The sequence below is a fragment of the Parasteatoda tepidariorum genome, chromosome 11 (assembly GCF_982258835.1).
Source record: "Parasteatoda tepidariorum strain Cologne lab strain chromosome 11, Ptep-v5.0, whole genome shotgun sequence".
NCBI classification, from domain to species: Eukaryota; Metazoa; Arthropoda; class Arachnida; order Araneae; family Theridiidae; genus Parasteatoda; species Parasteatoda tepidariorum.
Window position 1 is genome coordinate 83,358,965 of NC_141765.1, and position 23,867 is coordinate 83,382,831.

Below are 23,867 nucleotides of genomic sequence, written 5' to 3' on the forward strand. Positions count from 1 at the left end.
TTTGAGATCCACTTTCCCTATTTCCGTAAAATTTCAGAATATTTTAAACTTGTTAACGCATTTTATGGGGGAAATGCCCTTGAATTGATTTTTGAAGTCACTTAACTTTTAGAGAAAACAGTAAAATCCCTTTCCCCTTTTTTTTCTTTTTTTTGCATTTCGAATGAAAAACTCAAACAAAATTAACGGATTTTATCAGTAGCCATTAAATTTAAGAATGCATGTGGTAATACGTGTTTAATATTACTTTAATGATTAATGCAGCGAAAATTTTACTCATAAATTTAGCTTCTTTTAGTTTAAAATGCCTGTAGCAGGATAGTGTAACACTGGATAATGCTTTGCTCTATTCTTGCTTTCCATGCACATTTCTTATATTTTTAAGATTTATAAAATAAATAGTAGATATTACTTTGCAAGATAAAGGTGCATTAATTGCTATTTTAATTATGTCTACTGTTTATGAATTTAAAACCTGTTTCGTGTCGTTTAAGTATTTCGAAAGATGATTTTCTATTTAGCGAATTTTCTATGTAACGAACTTATTATCGGGATTTAGCGACTTCGTTAAATGGAGGTCCGACTGTACTACTTAAGATAGTCTCAAAACACAATGATCACGTTGTGAACCACAGGCCAGTCGTCAACGGGAGGGGGGGGGGTGAGAGGAATGTCTAACCCCCAGCGATTTCTTCTTGTCAGCAAATTCAAGATGAGTCTGCTTTTTTTTGTTGTTGTTGTTGTAGTTAATTTACGTCGCAATAGAACTGCACGGTGGGCTATTGGCGACGGTCTGGGAAACACCCCTGAGGATGATCCGAAGACATGCCATCACAATTTTGATCCTCTGCAGAGAGGATGGCACCCCCGCTTCGGTAGCCCGACGACCTGCACGCGAAGTTGAGCACTTTACGGTAGAACAGTTTAACGAGGACCAATACCGCACACCCTCGGTCCCTACGCAGACTGATCCAAGTGGTCACCCACCCGCACACTGACCGTAGCCAGTGATGCTTGACTTCGGTGATCTGCTGGGAACCACGTCTTAACGATCAGTCCACTGCGGGACTTTTTTTTTGTAGTATTAGTTGTTTAAGACGAACAGATTACGATTGTTAGATTACGTTTTGAGAAGAAGATAAAAACATCTTAAGGTGTATTTATATTCGTATTTCCAATCATAGTCTCAAACCAGCCTAAATATCGAAGCTGGGGTTTGCCTTGTCCTTGTGTTGTAAGCGTGATATAAACGGATTAAAACGTTGTCAGTATTTCCCCAATGTTGCAATTTCATCACGGACCCGACTCGGTAAATCTTGCTCTGAAATGTGAGCTTTCCAATTCAGTTTTTTATTCTCCTCCCAGAGTAACTTCAATTATTGCTTAAATATTTAGGTATAAGACTTTTTCAAAAAAGAAAAAAAAACTTTTTTTAAAAATATATATGGGTAAAAAATGATTTTTATGAAGCAGATAAAATTATTGATTTAATATCTTTTATACAGTAAAATGAAAGAAAAAAGAGCAATTAAAAAGAAAAGAAAGAAAAAGGAGTAGGAGCTTGAGATAGAAATAGATAAATCACATTTGAATTCCAAAAATTGGAATTCTTTCTCCCTTTTTTAAATAGTTATATACTAAGTTTTTTTATTTTGTGCTTGAAATAGTAATTTTTTTTAAGACTTTTTCAGTTGAAATATTTTTCATAGATCTTATTTAATCGAAATTTCAAATATCAAATTCTACATTTGTTCGTAGTTGTTTTTATGATAAGTTCGAACTGCAATCCTTTATGAACAAAAATACTAATGCTTATTTTATTGAAAATGTGATGCGTTTAAAAATGGAAAAGTTTCAGTTTTTTTTTTGATAAATTATTCTTTTCAGCTATTTTGTTACTATATTGATGTAATTCTTATGTATTACATGTTTTTTATATTATCTTTTTGACTAAACTTAGCAGTTTTCCATTTGTTTAGGTTCATTATTAGTAAGTTGAAGTCAATTGTGAAATTGTGAATGACTATATTTTTAAAAAATGTAAGAAAAAGAAAAAAAATTATTATATATTCTACAGTTACTATAAGTTTCAATAAGATGCTTACTTTTCATGAAATTTGCAACTAAATAAAAGAAATGAACCTGATTGTTATATGTTAATCATTTGCAACTGAAACACATTAACTGAAATATTAATGAGTATTCGCATTTTAGGAACTATTTTAAAAAGACATAAGGGAAGTTGAAGAAAAATATTCTTAGAAATTTAGAATGCATATTAGGTTCTAACTAAGATATCATGGGATGAAGGTGCTAAGAAACATGTTATAAATTTAGAATTCGGTTAACGCATAACATTTTTTTAAAGGAATGATTTAAACCAGTGGTTACCAACTGGCGGTCCGCGAAACCATTTTTTGTGGCCCGTGAATTGTTTAATACATAGGTGCGCATTAAAGTTATTGTAGCCAGAATTTTTTTATATGCAATTAAATATTTTTAAAAATCTACTTCTTATTTTAATTTGTAATTCAATACTTTTGTTTTGCACAACTTGATAAAAATCTGACAGTAATATTTAATGTTCTTTCAAACATAAAAGAATCCGATGTAAAATTTTGATAAAGTTGCGGCCCGCCATTTGACTGGTGTTTTTAATTGCGGTCCTCAGCCTCGTGAAAGTTGGAAACCCCTGAATTATATACTATGTAGAAAATAAATTTAAAAATTCTGTATGATTATTTTTAAATAATTAACGAAGTTATTAAAGTTTATAATTTTTTAAGAAATCTTACTTTATAAAATAAAAAGAATTTATTTGATAACATGATTTTAAATGGAAATGACCTTGTTTTCTTAACAAGAGAGGATCTTTCGAATTGGTCGGGAGTTAGGACAGAATTATCCTCATTTACCTTACTTTTTATTTTATTATTATTATCAGTAATAATAACAATAATAAATAAATGAATCTTATGAATAGAGGGAAAAAATTATTTACCATATATTGAAGTGACCGGCATTTTTCATAAGTAGATAGATGAAAAAGATGAAAATCAAATAAATTAGTCAAAGAGTTAATATCAAATGAAATTTTCTTGCATCTGCTATGACTTATGAATAACTGAAATTTGTGTTTTTTTCTCAAAAAATATATAACTGTGTTTTGGGAAATATTTATGCTGTTACTTATTTTATTTCCTTTAATGATTAAGTTTAAAACCTTTCGAAATTACATTTCTAATCATAAAATTTCTTAAGGTTCTAATTCAATTTTTTTACCTATATTAAAGTTCTAATTCTTCAGATTTCTGTACCTTATATTTTTAGATAAAGTTATATTAAGATATATTTTTAACAATAACCTTTCTGAAATGCATATCTTCCTTCCAAATTAAAAATTACAGAAACCAAATTTTATAAAAGAAATATTAAAACTTTTATATTTTGTTTGGTTTACATTTCAAGTAAACCTTTTGTAAGTAATAGAATATCTTTTGCTAACATTGCTTTGGTTAACTTATAGTTAAAAATAGTTAGAAAATTTCCTATTTATTAGTACAATAAGACATTCATTTTCTGCTTTGCATTTATTTACTGACTTGATACTGGCTAGCGTGCTTGACAAATCAGTGTCCAATGGAAGCATTTTGTTCTGGGGTCGCGAGTTCAAATTCTGATTGAAATAAGCGTATTTTTATAAATAAATATTATTTTTAAAAATTTCCTGTTTCCAATTATAAAGTAAGTTCTAATTATAAATACTGGAGGGAGCCAATATTAAAATATCATCTCCAAATAAACATTAGTAATTATTTAAATCACTAGATGGCAGTACTAACAAAAGATGCAATGTAATGAGTTGGAAAATTACAATATTTTAAATTAGTACCTATTTTACTCACCAGGATCGACATGAACTGGTACCACTTAAAATCATGTGGTGTCATTCGAAAAAAAAATTTATTTAGTTGTTGACACCGTCAATTAGAAACTTTAATTTTAAGTTATCACTAAATTTAACGCATTTTTTTGTGTGAACCGAAACTAAACTTGTTACCACCGAAATTCAGAAATTTTTGAAAAACCGAAACTAACTCATGTGTTGCCACCGGAAGTTAAAAAATCTGGAAACGGAAACCAAAACTGATTCACTGTTGCCACTGGAAGTAAGAAATTTCGGAAACCGAAACCAAAGCTAAAGCAGGAGACAAACAACTCGACTCAACTCAGCAGGAGGAAAACAACTCAACTCAACAGCAGATGAGAAACAACTCAACAGCAGGAGGTAAACAACTCATCTAAACTCAGCAGCAGGAAGGAAACAACTCAACTCAACTCAGTAACAGAATGGAAACAACTCAACTCAGCTGCAGAAGGGATGCAACTCAACTCAACTCAACAAAAGGAGGGAAACAACTGAACTCAACTCAGCAACAGGAGGGATACAACTCAACACATCACAACAGCAGGAGGCAAACAACTCAACTCAATTCGGCAGCAGGAGAGAAGCAACTCACCTCAACTCGGCAGCAGGTGGCAAACAACTCACCTCAACTCTTCAGCAGGAGACAAACAACTCATCTCAACTCAGAAACAGGAGGCAAAAAACTCAACTCAGCTCGGCAGCAGGAAGGAAACAACTCAACTCAACTCTGCACCACTGGCTTTTTCCATATGAAGTTTGCTATTTTATAGTTTCTCTCTTATTAAGTTTCTCATTGGGAAGCCCGAGGTATCCAATGGTGAACAAACGAGGAGTGTGGAATTTGCGTGGCGATATAGAATTTGAGGTTCTTTGGTGTGTATTGGTATCGAGCGGAAATAAGAATTAAACCACTATGTTACTGTTCAACTACGGAAACCATATTGAATATGGGGTTTTTTTGAATATAGGGAACGCGTAGTCTTCTTCGTGTGATTTATTTTCCTTGTGATCAAGGTAAGGTATGCCTACTTGTTAGCATTACCATCTGTAAATTATTATTTCAACTGATTTCATCCGGTTCTTAAAGCATTTGAAAAACCACGCCACCTATACTTAAATAAAGAATTTATTTTTAACTTTAAAATTAAAATTTCAAGACATTTAAAATTAAAACTTAAGATTTTGTTAACAGATATTTGAAGTTATATATATGGAAATGAATTATTTAATGCTGTAGTGGTAGTGAATATATCCGTAATAAAATACATTTATCTTCTTAGTTTTGTTGCCACTATTAAAGTTTCTTAAGAACCTTACGAATCCTGTTTAAAAGGAGACTAATATATGTGTGTAATCACGGTAAGAATCATAAAATAAGTTTGTAATAAATGGAATAAAGTAAAGAAATTATAGTAGCAATATTTGATGATCGTAACTGTTGAACATGTTGAGCAACATTTTATGGTGAATTTACAAAAATCCATTTCAGAATGTACATCAGGATACTATTTGAAAATTATAAATAGTTTATAAATCAATTCAAATTTTATTTTTAAAAGAAATGAAAATGAAACCAACCTTTGCTTTTTGGACAGTAATCAACTAAAAACAAATTTGTTGCCTCGAAACTTCAAGGTATTTTTCCATTAAATAATAAAAAAAAAATTTAAAAAAAGCTTTGCTGACCCGAGCTAACATAAAATTGACGAATTGCTTTAGTCTTTATTTTATTCTTTTTTATTCTGCCAGCTCGGTTGTTTAGCAACGGAATATTTCTCTCTTGTTGATTGCGCGGCTAGAATATGATTATATTAAATTTCTAATCCTGCTATGGCGGCCTCTTGGCCTCTTTTTGAGACTACGCCAAATATATAAAACTTCCTAGCACCTTAAATTTTGATTCAATTTCTTCAAAATTTTGTCTACCAGTCCATTCTGAGGGTCAGGTATCCAAATATGTATTAAAAATGTATGTTTAATCTGAGAAAGTGCTTTTTTGTGTCTAATTTAGTAGCTTGATTAATAGTGAGCATTAATTAATTAGCATATTTGAAGTCAACCCCGGCAACCATTAAGATTGACTCTTAGTACGTGAAACTCCGATAATTAGAACGAAAGTTATTCAGGGTGATATCTTTTTTTTTGCCCACTGTACAGTATACGTATAATGTGTCCTTTACATGCATGTACACTACATTATGTCCCATGCATCTACTATGTATGTATGTCTCATGTATGAATGTACAGTATGTTCAATGCATGTATGTGCAATGTATGTATATTCCATGCATGTGTGCACAATACATACATGCCCCATGCATAAATGTACAATGTATGTATGTGCTGTGCATGTATGTACAATATATGTACGAAATGTCCCCTCCCCTGCATGCGTGTAAAGTGTATATATGTCCCATGCATGAATGTTCTTGCCCCTTCCTTTGCAACACACGCACAATGTCTTTCGCACTCTTCATGGAGAAGCTAAAGCTGTCCCTTTTGAAGTATGTGAACAGTGGTTAAATGAAACGTTACCAAATTTACTTAAAGGATACAGTAAAAATGATGTTTTCAATATTGATGGAATGGGTTTATTTTTTAATTGTCTTCCAAATAAGACTATGATGTTTAAGGATGAAAACTGCTCAGGGTTACCCCCTGAAGGTTACCCCCTGAATGCGTCTGGGACAGAGAAATTGCCCTTACTTGTTATCGGAAAAAAACGAAATCCCCGATGTTTCAAGAATGTAAAAACGTATCCTTTGGATTACAAGTCTAACAAAAAGTTTTGGATGACATCAGTTTTATTTGAAGACTATGTAAGAAAATTGGATCGGAAATTCTTCGCTAAAAAAGAAAGTGATACTCTTTATGAATAAATGCACAGCATATAGTGATCTACCTAATTTGAAAGCAGTAAACTTGCAGTTTCTCCCGCCAAACACAGCAGCAAAGTTGCAGCCGATGGACCAGGGTATCATAAAGTGCTTCAAACAGTCTTATCGTAAATGGCTTGTCAGAAAAATGATCTTAAATATTGAAAACAATTAAAAGATTTGTAATTAATAAGCATGAATTAAATAATCCGACAATATTTTGAAACTCCAAAACCGAAACTAACGGTAAGTCGAACCTCCGATACGTCGAAGTTTTTCGTCAGTCCTATCAGATTCGAGTTATCGCGAATTCACTGTATGTCTATACGTGCATGTATATTATGTATACATATACTGCACTTATATGTACATATATTGTACTTATAAACAACCTTCTTACATATATGTTGTACGTACATTGTATGTCCATTGTATATGCATACATACGTACTATTAGCTTGTATTCATACGATTTGTGCTGCGTGCATAGATGCATGAATATTATATGCACATGCATTCAATATATAATATCTAAGCATACGTACATACAAACATTGCATTTGCATGCAAGCAAACATATACGTTACATATGTGCATACATATATCATGTATATCATGTGCATACATGCATCATATGTGCGAAATTATGTACGCATATTGCACTTACAAATGACGTTGTATTGAATTTGTGCATACATACATTGTATATATGCCTACGTACATTGTTTTTGCATTCATACATCTTAGATTGTAAGTGCATAAGTACATACAAACGTACGCAAAATAAACTGAATAACTTCAGATCTAGTGATCAGACTTTCGCATCCTAGGACCCAATGGTTTGGTCAAGAGAGGGGTACAAAATTGGAAAAGGTGGATAGACAGTGTTGAGAAAGATATCACTCTTAACTAAAAGATATCAATCAAAACTGGAGGACAGTCGCCAAACCGAGGGACCGTTGGAGGAAACTTAAAGAGAAGGCCCACCCAGGGCTGTCGCACCAGTGAAGAAGAATAAAAAAAAGAATAAATATTTACTAAAAGTTATATTTTACATGGAATTATCTTAGGATGAACAAATTTTATGACTTTGTGCAAAAATTTTGAATTCGCTTAAAAAGTTCTTGAGATATTTTGAAATACGCAATAAGTAAAATTAACATTAAGGGGTCCAAACTTTGGACCACTCTCCTGATCAAACGATTGGGACCATATTTCCCAGTTTTCGGCTACCCCCGATATTTTGAATTTTAACGTTTAATGAATTAATTATTTTTTTCAACAGGGATTATTTACACTAAATGCTGAAAAAACTAAACATTTATAAGCATGATTAATTTAATAAGATTAATCATTTAAATACATTGACCACTTTCATTTAAATTTAATAAAGTTAATAAATAAATTGTTTAATAAATTTAATTACACACTAAAACAAGCGTGAAAAATCAGTTGACTTTTCTTTGTCAACTTTATCCTCTTTGTATCTTTACCAAAACTCAATATCGGAATATTTGATGTTTCAAATTTGTAATAGAAGCCGCTATGGCTCAGGGAATAGAGCGTTCGCCTTCCAATGAGGTGAACCCGGCTCAAGTCCCCAGAGATGGGTGGTTGAAACGAATCTGCATCCCGCTCGCACACACCACAGTACTCACATGAAATATCCTCAGTGGTAGACGGATCATGGGTTAGAGTCCCTTTGTCGTCAGGCTAACCGTGGGAGGTCTTCCCCTCCATGTAACGCAAATGCGTGTTAGTTCTATCAAAAAGTCCTCCATGAAAGCAAATTTCTCCCAATACTTGATCCAGGAGTTCCCTTGTCTTCTGGATAGGGTTCAAAATTACAAGGCTACGGAGTTGAACATTAGTAGTCGTATACCTAAACAATTTGGTCGGTTTTCCAACGACGGTTATAAAATAGAATAAAAGTTGTAATAGATTACAAAGTAGTAATACATACAATAGAAACTGCAAAGTTGTATAAAATTACTGTAAATAATATAAAATTATTATTATTTAAAAAAAAAAAAAATAATTCAAACGTTATGAATGAAAGTTTTAAAATACCAGTTTGCTTCGCTTTTATTATTAATGCTACAATATTAATAAAAAATAAATAAATGAATCTTACGAAAATAATTCTTCAAACCCTGTAAATGTGAAGAAAGGAAAATTACCTCATGAAACCCTGAGAATTACAAACTTGGCGCGTAAAATAGTCTTACTGAGAAAGTTCCCTCGCCAAGTTTACCTGCCTACTTAATGAAAGGAGTAGGTTATTGAAAGATGTTATCATTTTTCTTTGAGTCAGAGTAGACTTAGAAGCTCAGGCTGAACTTGAAGTAGTTTTTACACACAGCCGAGTACTTGAACAAGGGATAGCAATCATCACATCGCTAAGGAGATGGCGATAATTTGGATCGCCTGTTTTCTTTTATATTTTCAGTGTCCAGGTAATTGATGTTCTTTCTTTTTTTATCAAGTGATACAAGCAGTATTTAATTCTCGCGCTTCTATTTAAATTTTAACAATCAGCTCTTATTTATTTTTGTAAAAAATAGTCTTCAAAAAAATACTGGATTTTTTTAATTTTAAAAATAATTTAAAAAAAAAATATTTAGTTATCTGCAACCTAAAAAATTAATTGGATTACTACACAAAATTTATTTCTGAAAAATTTATTATCATTTGAAATGAAATTTTAGGAAATCACTTTTAGTTCATGCATTTAAATTTTATGCTAAGATACCCGCTAAATGATCTTTGTTTTAGTAATTACTTTAGAAAATTTTTTTAAAAGCTCTCTATATCATTCAAAAATTATGAATGCAAAGAAATTCTATTTCATGATGATATTTAAATTGAATTCTAGATTCTTTGATATGAGATTTGTTTAAAAAGGGCAACTTATTAGCTAGTCAAAGGATACTGAATAAAACAAAATATATTTCAAGTGTTAACTGCGACTAGGTAATATTGAGATAATATAAATTGAACGTAGAAATATTCCATATATGAAGTTTCAAAAAAATATACTAAGGTTGATATTGATCCTACAATGTAAAAAAAAAAATGAAGCTATTTTAAAGTTTTAGATTCGGTATCTATCAACTACCCTCAAAATGAATAATATGCATAATATTTGTTTTTAGAACATTTTTAGCAAGTTCCCTTTTTATAATTTTTAACAAAATTTACATTAGTTTTGCGTATAATTCTCCTTAAATTTATTTATTTACATGAAATAATTCAATTTTGACAAATTTAGTCATTATTTAGCTTTCTTATACAATTCTTCCTGCGTATAAGTTTTGAATTATTACTTTAAAATGAGTGTTATTTTTCAAAAATAATTTTCATTACAACGCTTTGAAAATAAACCGTCATTTAGATGCGAGTGTAAGTTTTAATAAATCGCAAAAGCATTCTTATTTTGTCTTTTATTTTTTATAACAAAACTCTGACAACTAATATTATCGATAAGCCGCATTGTGTAAAAATTTATGTCTTTTAAACATTCAAAACAAAAAATATACAAAATAATTTTAAGAAACGATATTATGCCTAATGAATTTTGAAATGTTTCTTTGAATGGCTGGTTTAACAATTTTATTGGCTGAAACGCCTATTTAGTTGTTTTTATATTTCTGCGTTTATACTTGGTTAAATGCAATTGAAAATTGTTTATGAACTAATTTTTAAATTTTCTGATTCTAAGTTTGATATGTAATGAAAAAAACAAATTTCAAGAAACATATAAATTAGTCAATTTGCTATAAACAATCAATTAAAATATTATTTGATTACACACTGACTAATAAAAGCTTAACGCTTATATTTATCAGCTTTCCTTTAAAGGAAAAAAATTATATATTAGTCAAAATAATTAATCTAGTGTAAAGGAATATTTAAAATTTAAATTAAATAAAATTTAGGAATTTTTTTCAACTCAAACCATTTTATGTTTAATGAAATATTATACGAATTTAAGAGAAAATCCGTGCTCTGATTGATCTGCATTTATTTCAGTTCGTTTTTTGAAAGTTTTTTATAAAATATTTTATTTTTTTAGTAAAATGATTTTAATTTTTTATTTTAAAGTATATGCCAATAATATATTATTCTTGCATCATTAGAATGCTTTAGTATTTCCAAAAGTGTTCGAAAACTTCTTAAACTCAATAATGTTATATGTATAGAAAACAATTTTACACAAAATTGTTTTTCTAAGTTAAAAATATTGCTAAAAATAACCATTGCTATAAATAATACGCTGAGAATATTGATTCAATGCTTTCTTTGGATACTCTGCTATGTGTTGGAATATATATATATATATATATATATATATATATATATATATATATATATATATATATATATATATATATATATATATATATATATATATATATATATATATATATATATATATATATATATATATATATATATATATATATATATATATATATATATATACATATATATATATATATATATATGTAAATAAGGTTCAAAATTTTTTTAAGCTGAATGGGATATCCTATGCAATGTAAGCGTATGCAAGTAACGACTGCATTTAACCAATATTATTTATCTTATAAGGAAAAATAACGTGAATCGATTTTTATTTACAATTTAGGTTATAATATTTGACTTGCAAAAATTAATTACCGTAGAAGATTTTCAGAGAATTCAAAGTTATTTTACCAACGTTTTCTTTTGAATGCCCAATTCTTTTTTTTTAAAATTATATTATGAAATCATTGATTTTGAAACTAAAATGTTTTTCTTAAAAATTTACGTTCTTTGAAAAAAATTAGCTCTAATCATTTTTTTTCAAAAGCCATTTTAGAAATTAAAATACTTCATAATAAAAATCTCATCCCACGTCTTTTTAAAGCAAAACATAAATTTATGCTTGTAATTTAGATATTCGTTTTACTAAAAAATACCTTAAAATATTCATGAGGTTATGAAAAATTGCTTGTTAATGAATGATTTTATCTTAACGTAGAAAATACAATTTCCTTTCAGAAATTCGAGATTAATGAATTTTTTCAGACTTCAAAGATTGATTTTTTGAAGGACTTGACCAAGCTTAAAAATGGTAAAAAAATTTTCCCATTATAGTTCTTGAGATTGATGATCTGATATCAATGAAGTAAAAATATTCAAGATCCGTTAAAAAATCACATGCAACAGAAGAAAAAAAATTCCCTACTTTAATGTATTGATCAAAAATGAGGGCAGTAATCATGACTTGTAGAGAAAAATTGATGTCAACAATATTTGTTCCGACATCACAGTACCAGTGCTAGAATGCGAACAAAATTTCTAATCTTAGTTGTTGCTGGTTTTGAAGTTTAATTTTAAATAATAGCAATAAAATTAATAATAATAATAGGATTCATAATAGCAAAAAAATAAAAGTATTTATAATAATAATAATAAAGGTATTGCTCATAATTATAAAAAAATAATGTTTTTAAGACGATTTTTTTTTCTCTAAAAGTTTTTTTAAAAAAATTACACGTTGACAAATGTTAGAGATATTTGAAATCTTTTTGTCTATATTCAATAAAAAAGACGGTTTACTATTAACCGATTTTAAGACGATAAGTTAGGCATCCCAAAGCTACCTCAACAAGGTGATGACTTTGTGACCGAGAAACATTTTGTTTTTTTCAATATTTCCCTTACTATTTAGAACAAATTTTTACTTACCACATTAAAAAAAGAGTTGTGAAGATATAGATTGAAAAATATTCCGAACTAACATTGCAATTTAAACCAGATATGCAAAAAAAAAAAAAAATTCATAAATGAAAAATAATAAAAAAAGAAGTGTTCTATAGTAACCTAAGATGGTCTTAGTGATTTGAGCTCCAATCTGTTATTGCGCAGAATCAGTGTTACACCCCCTGTGGCGGTTAGACGCCTATGCAACTTCAGGTGTATGAGTCCCAGTTAGTCTGAAAAGTAAAAGTGGCCGGTGTACAGAGCTGACCACATTCGCCTTGGCCATTAGCTGGCTGTTGCGAGAATGATATATTTCATTTAAAAATATTAGAGCACTTAAGAATGTTACCGTTAAAGTGCGACGAAAACTATCGCGTTTCTCTCGTGTTGTGGCGAAAATACGCGGTGATATACTTTTTTTTCATGCCTGCTTTCATGCTATTTTTTTCTATTTTACTCAAAAAAATAATTAATAAAAAGTACTTTTTAAGTAATAATTGCTTTTTATATAATAATGGTGAGAGTTAATTATAACCATTTCTATTACTTTCTTAAAAATTAATAACAACGTATTTACTTTCAATTTATATAAAAGCATATGCGCAAGAAAATTCTTCCGTACTCAGACGGTTAAGAACATATATACAATTAGTATATTTACCGTTGCATGTAGGACTTTTTTGATTGCACTGTTGGTTTCTTATTCGTAAAATATTTCGGATCAAATTATGGGATAAAGTATTGGCATTTTGGGTGCATCATCATTAAAATCCTTCTCACCATGAAATCCATTTTTATTGTAAATATATTGTATCGTAGTTTTTAAAATAATATTTATTTAATTAGAGATATTCAGTGATTTTACGGTAATAATTACTATAAAAATTACGATCGAACATGTTCCGGTAAAAATGGATTTTACAGTACGAAGTATCGACATCCTGAGTGCCTGCATTTCCAACTGTAATTTGATCCTGAAATTTTTAAAGGGCAGGCTACTCTGGCTTTAAGAAGAAAAAAAAAATTTTTTTTTGTGCTTTTCATTGCGTTTTATTAAAAAAAAAATTCTAAATGTAACATAATGAAAACTACGTCAAAGATACTAAATTTGTCAAGTTATTAAGTGAATTGGATAGAAATTGAAGGAGGCTATCGAATCCGCCGTAATTAGATTTTATCTGAGAGACCGCAAAAGACATAAAATGTCTTAAGATTGGTTTAAAATTATATATTTCAATTGTTGGAAACTTAGTTAAATGTCAAGTTAAATGTATTCATGTTTATTCACTATATGAACTTAATTATTTTTAATAAAAAAAGTTTAAAAAAGGAAAAATTTAAAAAAAATCCCTGTTAAAATCTATCCGTAATTTCTTTTACTGGATTTACTCGTTTTTCTAAAATTTTCTGATTAAAATAGTTATTTTATTTTTATAAATTTTAAAAAAAAATTTCAGATTATTATATTGTTTGTCGACATATTCATAGTATTATTTTCAAAAAATTATTTTTTTTATGCGAGAAGTTACGCTGAATCGTTTCATTAGACTACTGCTGCTATTTTTTCTGATGAGCAAATAAAATTTTTTGCTGGAAAAATTTATGAATTCATAGAATTTTAATTAATAAATACAAGGAAATTAGTTAAATGGATTTATTTGATCAATTAAATTTCTACTAAAAGACTTTTATGGCACTGACGAAATGGAAAGATTTTATGTATTTCCTAAAATTTTATTTAATGAATTCAAGAAAATTAGTTGAATGGACGATTAACTAACTTTTTAACTCAAGCATAAGGGCATTGAGTAATTCTAATACTAAACCGTAAGCATATTGTTAGTAAGTTATATAAACAAGCTCAATTTGTATAAACGAAATTCCTTTTATAAAATTCTTTATTGAAAACGATTAAAATAAATTATTTACTTGTAGACTTTCGAAAATTTTATCAAAGTATGAAATGAGTCAATTTTATTTTTCTTTATATTTACATCTTAATGATATTTTAACTAGCTTGTGTACCATAATGTTGAAAAAAGGCTAATTATGTATTTATACTTTATAATTATGATAAAATTGACTTTCGATATTCAGAGGATTACAAATTTTTGCGAGTTAAAAATTTGATTTTTGCAAACCTTACTAATTGCTTTGGATTATTTATGAATTTATAATTCTTCTGCCTTTAATTTACTCGTTTAAAAAAATAATAAATATCAAAATGTGTTATGATTTTACCGAGGAAAAAGTATGGTCAAAACTTCCAGAATATGGCTAAATTTACCGTGCTTCTGTCTTTAAGGAAGCACCAAAAAGCTCCGTAATTCTTAACGAAGTGCTTTATAATGATTTCAGTAAAATTAATAATAAAATATCGTTTTATTATCTAAGGTAAAATTTGGTAAATGTGGCAAAATTTGATAATTTTATCACGATACCTTAAATCATTTATTTCGTTAAATTTACTATTCAATTTTGTATTATTTACTAAATATGTGGTAATATGAACTATAATTTTGAAAACCAGAATTTACAGCGAAGCGCAATCATATAAACGCAAGAATTACCAAATAAATGATATAAATAACATATTTTATGGTTTTTATTACCATACGGTTACGGTTTTACGGTTTTACGAATTACGGTTTTTTTACTATAAATTTCATTACCATACAATGCGGTAATTTTACCAGAATGTTTTTCTTCCGTGTAAATCATGGTTTAGTGTAGCTAATACTAAGTCAAAAACAAAGCGCATTCATTTGATAAAACTATTTCTTATTGCTACATTTTAACTCTTTTTTTAACATTTTCAATTTTTAAACTTCAAATTTAATACACCACGAAGTTTTTTAATTATCAGTTATTCTACAACAACAGATTTTAAGGTTTTCAAGACCTGAAACTTATTTTTTACAGGATAAAAACAGCATAATTTAATATGTACTCTCTACAAAGAAAAAAACAAAGAAAAAAAAAAGGAAAAAAAAAGAAACATTAAAGCATAAAAAAAAGGATAGCAAAGCTCTGTATTATTTTATGCAAAATCGAAACCGTTACTAAATTACTTGATAAATAGTTCTTATTTCATTTATGCTCAAATGAAACTATCATAACATTAAATGAAAATAACAATTGGTATAAAACTTAAGGAAAATAAACTTAATTGTCTCATTTCTTTTATTGGTGAATCAGTCGGGTGAAGCCCACCATAAAATAGAATTTTCCTCATATATGAAAATACTTTTGTTTGATTAATCGAAATAATAATAGCAAATTAATATGGAAGCAAAACCTTCTGCTCTAGTGATGCGAACAACCCAATTGTTTAATTATCTAATATTATATAAGAATTGATGATAGAAAAGAGAAATTTGGCTTACACCCTTAAGGTTTTGTAGATTAAAGCTTCTATTATGTCCACATAATACGCTCTGTCGCCGAATTGGGCCATATACTTAATCCATACAGATCCGTGAAGCTTTCTTCAAATAAATATTTATTATGATACATCAGTAAGAAATAACTGATATATAGCTTTCTAAATATCTGTTACTTTTATCTTAATCGTGCTCAATCATTTTTATTTATACAGAATACTCTCGATATCTCGAAAACCTTGTTATCTAAAAAAATATTTTTCTGCTTGGCCACCTAATATTAATTTGAATTCCTATGTAGAGGAGTTTCTTTCCAAAACCTCGTTATTGCGAATTTTTTTCGAAGTGATTTACAAAATGAATTTTTTTGGAAAAATCACAATTTAAGTTTATTGTGAGCCAATTTTTTTTCTATTTAATGCATAATTATTTTTGTCTTAATTTTAAAAATAAAATGATCATTTCTTTTTTCAGACTTAGACAACTACCGTTACATACATATTTATTAGTAGTTATTCTTATGTTTCATGACTCTATATTTCAGAATATATTTTTCTAATTTTTAGAACTCATTTAGTTCTGAAATTGTTATCACGAAAACTCGCTATTTCGAAATTTTTCTCTTCAACTTTAAAATATCGAGAGTATACTGCGTTGGTTTAGTTTAGTTTTTTTAAGGACTAAAAAAGAACATTTCCTCTCAGAGAATATCAAGCAACAATTTTTTTTCTTCATAGTTTAGAAAAAGCTATTAGCTTTGAAAAACACAGGGTGAGGCAAAGAAACCCGAACAAGCAATTTTTGATATAATTTTATTTAAAATAAATAAATTAGCAAAATATAACAAATAATTATAAGAGTAGACTTCTACTAATAAATAAATGTCATTGGTTTGAAAGTGGTCACCCTTAGTAGCAATGCAGGGGCGCAAACGCTTATTGAAATTTCGGATATGGGCCGTAAGTCCTTTAATCCAGTGCTCCTAAACCTTTTTATCGCCGAGGACCTGATAACGTTTATAATTTTACCACGGCCCTCTGAAGAGGGAGTAGATAGAGATGTATTTTTACCGGTACTGGTACACGGCCCGGGGATTGGAGACTACTACTTTAATCTATCCCATTTCAGCCGAAGCGATCGCTTTCGAGAGTCCAAACTTTTGTGTACATACAACGATTGTGTGCTGAACAAGCGAAAGATTTCGCACTATCGTTTTTCTTGCTTAAACAGCTCTAAAATAGCAGATATTTTGCTTGACAGTGTAAAAAATTCAATAAGCAGTAAACAAAGTGATATATTGTAAAATATTTTATGATTCAAAGTAGACACAGAAATAATGAACCCCCCAAAAAAGGTTCTATTATATGGTTCAATAACTATGTCGGAGATTTTTTCCCGCACCCTTTAAAATGTTAAAAAAATTTCTAAAGTTGTTAACAGCTTTCTATATAGTTCACACTTATAACTTATTATAGTACAATAATTTTGCTCTATTTTTAAGCAGTTTAGTTTTACAAGAACTAAAAAATTTCCATAGAACACTATCACGCGAGAATTTTTTTTATAATTTAGCAAAATTAATAGAAAAACTATTAGCTTCTACGATTTCAGTGTAAAAATTAGTTCTTACGATGTCAATAGCAAATATGGTTTTTACTTTGAACTCAATTATGCTCAATCATTTCGCTTCCTTTTCATTTTACTTCTTTTTAAAAAATAAATATATCCAAGAAAACATTTCCTCACGGACAATTTCATGTGACAAGATTTATTTATTCAACAATAGCAATACAAAAGATATTATATTCTTAAATTGAATGCAAAATTTATTGCTATGTAATGGCTTGGAAGTTTGCTTTTAATAGTTCTCACTCAAACTTCATTGCAATGCACTTTAATATGCATCTGTTATGATGCGATGCAATGTACAAAATGAAAAAAGGAACATTAAATAATTTTTAATCGAACTTTCTCGTAAAAAATGTCAACCTGAATGTTTTGAAGCGTAGTTCTTAAATAAGCTAATTTTCTAGTGAAATTAGTAATTCAATTAATAGAATTGTTGAACACTTTGAATCTCCTTTGACCTAATGATTTGATTTTCACTGATTGAAAATAAAAGAATTATGATACATACAAATAGTTTTTCATAGTTTTGGAAATGAATATTTCTTAAATGGCATGTTCAGGAAATTCATAATTGCAGCTTACAGTAACTACTTATTATACTTAACAACCAAATTAGTTTTCATTAATCGATGCAGACTTATAAGATATCTAAATAATAATGTGAAATATTTAATAATAATGTAAATATCTAAATAATAATGTGAATAATAATATGAAATCAGACACAAAACGTATTTCTACTGAATGAATATACCTCTCGACGGATTTGAATTTTTGATCTTCGAAATATAGTAATCTGAAAAATATATTCTCAAAAATTTGGTCGAAAAAATCAATTAATTTTTTTCGTTTATCCGAATATAATTGTCGACGAAAAATAATTTTAATAATTTTATTTAAGATTTTTATTTTTTTATTTATTACTTAAGCAGATAGTAAGATAAGCAGATAGTAGATAGTAAATAGGATTTTAAATTATAAAATTTTAACAGAATTAATTGATTGAAATTTAACAGAATCGATTTCGAGCAGAATTGGTAGAATAATTCTCGACGAATTAAGAATCAATTTTCAAAAATGTCACTTTTAAAAAAAATATCACATTTTTAAAAGTATCACTTTTTTTAAATGTTTACTGAGAAAATAAGTTTGGTCATTACTACCAGAATATGGTAAAATTTAACGTGTTATTGGCTCTATGGAAACACCAAATAGCTACGTAATTTTTACCGATGCTTTACCGTTTTACTTATGATTTTGGGAAAATTAACAATAAAATCTGGTTTTTTAATATGTGATAAAATTCGGTAAATGAGGCAAAATTTAGTAGTTTGATAATGATACCTTAGACTATGACATAAAAATCATTTATTCGCTTAAATTTCCTTTTCAGTTTCGTATTTTTTACTAAATGTGTGGTAATAAGAACTATAATTTTGAAAACCAGAACTTTCAGTAAACCGTTACCATATGAACTGAAAAATGACCCAAATGAATGGTATAAATTACGTATATTTCGGTCTTATAAACCAGAATTGTGTTTTTCTTTAACTCGAAATGTCATTAACATACAGTACGGTAATTTTACCAGAATTTCTTGATTTTGCTATTTAAAATTACATAGTTTGAAAAATTGTAAAAGAAAAATATATACGCTAGAATTCAAATTTTTTTCGATCATTTTTAAAACTAAACTAATAATTAAACTTTCACTAAATGATTAAAAATAATTAATTAGTTTAAAAATTTATTCTTAATTGCATAAAACTGTTTTTGAATGAATGAATTTTATAATTGTTCACGAATATTTTGGATTCCAAAAAATAATTTTAGAAATAAGAAAAAAATACCCAAAAACTAAAAATAAACAAAGGGGGTTCAACCCATGACTAATGTTATGACTTAACTAATTTGACCATATTTGGTAGATTCTGGTTACCCTCCATACTTGGTATATCGAAATTTGAATCCGATGTATGTTGTTATAAAATTTTCAAAAAGCAAATTTTTTTTTATCAATTTTGTAACTTAAAATATCATTTACATTAGTTAATTTGATATTTAAGGTGTGTCTTTGTAACCATGAAGATTGATGACAGGCAAATATGATAATTAACTCAAGTTTAAGTGTTTTTACCTCCAGATCAGAGTACGAATATGTACCTCTCTTACATATATTAAAAACTTTCTTTCACCACTTCCTATTATTGCTCATTTTTATGACATACACTTTATTTTAATGTATTAAAAGTAGATTTTATGCAATTTCAATTTAATTTTAATGTTTTTTTGCTTTGTTTTCTTGAAAGCACTTTCGAATTTTTAACTAATTTTGTATTAATAATATTTATAATCTATGTCAACGTTTGTTGACAGGCTTCGGTCAGAAATAAATAAACTAATTCTTCTCTTTCCATTTTAAAAAAAATGTTTGAATGATACATTATTTTAGAGTGTATGACGTTGTGTAGTATAACGTTAAGTTTGATGTCTGATATGAGTCATTTTGTTATATAAACCAACAAATGCTTATTAAGATAAATGAATGGATAGAAAGAAAAATTCTTGGTAAACAAAATTATTTATATATTTTTATTACTGTAACTCTTATCTTTCATGAATATATTAATCCAAAAAATATTATTCAAAATTTAAATATTATAAAAGGGGGTAATTTTTAAAATAGAAATGTACTCTTATGCAGTCCCTGGCCAAATTATCAGACGCACTATAAGATTCTATGTAAAATCTAAATTATCAGGTGATAATATACAGCTTTATTGTTTTTATGCGTCTGAAACTGGTTTACACTTGTTTACGTTCGTGTGAAATTAGACGATATTTAATATAAAATACGACGAATGGATAAATTAGACGATATATTATATAAATATAGAATATTTATTATATCAGGTATTATATTAATATTATAATAATTAGACCAAATTATTCGACTCACTGTAGCATTTTAATAATTACATGCTTTGCACGAGTTTATATGCAATACTTTTATATTTAGACATACATATGATCGGTTTTTATTCAGGAGATTTTTTTTACATACTTCCTATTTGTATTTATTTTTAACGCATCACATTACAATATTAACCAATTGATACACGAAGATAAACAAGTGTAAACTTGTTTCAGTTGCGTGAAAGCAATAATGCTTATCAAATGATAATTAAGATTTTACATAGAATCTTATAGTGGGTCTAATGATTTGGCCAGGGACTGTATAATGAAAATATATTGAGTAATTTAGTATTAATTATGCTTCTCCTCATCATGTGTTGGCATGTTTAATTTCTTATTTCAAAGCAGCCATGGTGCAAAAATTATTTGTCTTTGAGTAAAATATATTTCAGGATGCAAGAGGTTCTACTTGTTTGCCCTGCATCGTTGCAAGAACATTTTTAAAATTACCAGCAGCTATAAACAAACTGCCAAATGTATTAAATGGCGTTTAAAAATATGAAGAAACAAGCAGATCTTTCTGCTCTCTATCGATGCAAATGCAGCAATAGCTACACGAAAAATCTATTAATATTTCTCCTGCTTAATTAAACATTAAAATTTTACATATATTTATCATAACTTTTTATACGCATCTGTATCACTTCCTGCTTTAAATGAAAGAAACCACTTTTGAACATGTTATTCAGAAGGAATTATTAACTCAAACCACACAGTTGGTCAGTTTACAGCATTAGGCATAAATCAACTATCTAGGTCAAAGTAAATTCTAAACGGGACATGTGACGTTAGAGAAAAAAAACATATATTCTACTATAGAAACCTGGTATATCGAAATATTCAAGCAGTTTTATAATCAATTTGAACTTAAAACAATGATAAACTTAAAATTACTTTTAAATCGAAAAACAAAAACTTTTTTTCCTTTAATAGGACATTTGTTTTAAATTATTAGCTAATTATTAAGTTATTCCGCAAACAAAAATTCCAATATTTAAGCCTAGTTGTAATGTGTAAGCATAAAATAGAAGCATATATCAATCTTGATGATGTTTAATTGCTTGAGGCTATGAGTGAACTTCAATAACAACTCCAGTTCGTGACTTGATTTTTCAACTAACGCATTATCTTTGATGTTGTTTGGGCAAATCTATTTCGAAGTTTCTCTAAAGAAGATTGTTTTGCGTAATATCTTCATGATGTATGGAGTGAAAGCATGGTAATATACAATACAAATATTTGGAGAAATTCGCTCAATTACATCTTAAAAGATTAATTGTATGCCAATTTAAATTATATTTTTATCCCCTTATCTATTTTTTAAGAATATTTAAAACAATTACAAGAAGGATTATATATTGTAACAAATTAAAACTTCTATGTTTTACATAACTTATGCAATTAAATTTAATCGTATAATTAAGTTGCATATAACACATATAATTATTTTTTCACATGTAATTACATGTAATTAAACATACTTATAATTATATTTAATCATATATACATGTAATCATAGGTATAATTAAATTTAATATTATTTATAACACCACAGCGTAAGAAATTTAATAACATTGTACTCACGTATGCGAAAATTTTTCTCAAGTCTATAACCAAAAGAAAATAAATCTGTATTTTGTTTCGGAAACCTTAAAAGTTAAGTTATATTATTTTAATTATTTTAATTTTTTAGATAAGTCAATGTAAGCTTTTAAGAATTTTTCGAGAAAATTAATTCTTTACATATAATTTCTTTTTTTTTCAAAAAAAATGTTGTTGTTTTGTCTCCTTTGCATTTTTGTAATAACTGGTACTTAATATTTAAAAAATATTTTCTTATAGTTAACATGAAGTTAATTCGAATTAATTTTTCTTTTTATGGACATATTGTTCACTAAATTATTGAGAAACACTGTATTAAACGCAATTACAGCTAATTAGAGTCATTTAGTTTTTAGCTGAAAACAAATAATGAAACTAAAATTTTACTCAAATTTCATTAAAATTTTACACAAATTTTATTAAAATTTTACGCAAATTCCATTAAAATTTTACTCACATTTCATCTTTTTATCATCCCTAGGTCAATCATTGAGATGAACTCAATCGAGGAAGGTTTTTTTTATTTTTTTTTTATTTTATTAAAACTAACTCTTGTTTAAATTAAACTGTAAAAAAAAGATTTCTCAAAATTAATCAAAAATGTGTCGAAATAGTTTCGAAAAAAATAATAGTTAAATTTGAAAACTCCAAGTATTCAAAATTGAAACCGCGTCTAATAATTTATGAAAAAAATTCATAGTGATGAGGAGAAAGGAAAGAGAGGTTACCATCAGGATTCGAACCAAGGTACCAATTTGAAGCTCTAATTACGATAATTGTTCATCCAAACTTAGTTTTATAGAGTGGCAGCCGCATTAACACATCATAACATATATCGCTTAAAAGCTTTTAAGATATAGCGAAATAAGTAAAAAGTGAAACTAAATTTACCGATCTCCTGACTAAGCTAATAGGATCCTATTTTCCAAATTACAACCCTTCGCATAATTGAAATCGGAACTTAGCGTGTCATGAAATATAATTACGTTGGCCACTATATAAAGCTTTCTAACTCTCTCTGGACTGGAGAGTTTAAAGCATCCTAATACGAATTTGGAGACCATGCATTTTGCTTAAAAATGAGTGTATGCTGTTTCAATTTTGAATACATGGAGTTTTCATAATTTACTATTATTTGCTTTGGAGCTATTTTGACACATTTTTGTTCAATTACCCTGTTTTTTACCCTGTTCTGTACCTGTAAGAAACCTTTTTTTTACAATGTAAAAAAATTACGAAACACCTTCCCTAGGTCAACACCCATGGGATTCGATCAATTTTCAGACATTTTTACATAGAACAATTCATATAAAATCATATTAAAAGAATTACACTATGTAAGTGAGTATGGTTTATGTTTATGGATATTTTTAAGAAGTGGATTTTTTACAGCTTGAAAAAGTAAAAAAAAAATTTTATTCCCTTAATTTTCTGACTTAACTACTGAATTTCTTGTAACAAAGCAATAAAAGCATCTAAGGAAATTATTTTTTTCTATTTACTTTATTTCATGACTTTTAATATTAATTTCACTTGTAACAGCATTTCAATTTCGAAAATACCTTAGAACAACCTTTAATACTTCACAGTAAACATCTTCAACAAAATACGTCGCCATGCTGTGAGGAATAACTTTAGTTTTGTTCTTTAAGAACATCTAAGACGTGATTAGTCTTTTTTGTTATTTCGTCTGGCAATAACAAAGTGAAATCACTCCAGACAAAG

The 23,867-nt window shown here is 28.0% G+C and overlaps 1 protein-coding gene across 2 annotated transcripts in view; it reads left to right on the forward strand.

The window, feature by feature from the left end:
* Positions 1-9,092: 9,092 nt before the first annotated feature.
* LOC107448366 (uncharacterized) overlaps positions 9,093-23,867 on the forward strand; it is a 73,089-nt gene continuing 58,314 nt past the window's right edge. The window contains exon 1 of one of the 2 annotated variants that reach the window (XM_043054894.3): positions 9,093-9,260. In XM_043054894.3, the coding sequence (XP_042910828.2) occupies positions 9,212-9,260 (49 nt within the window). In that variant the 5' untranslated portion in view covers positions 9,093-9,211. The remainder of the gene's footprint in view (positions 9,261-23,867) is intronic. The other variant, XM_043054893.3, reaches the window with a different exon arrangement.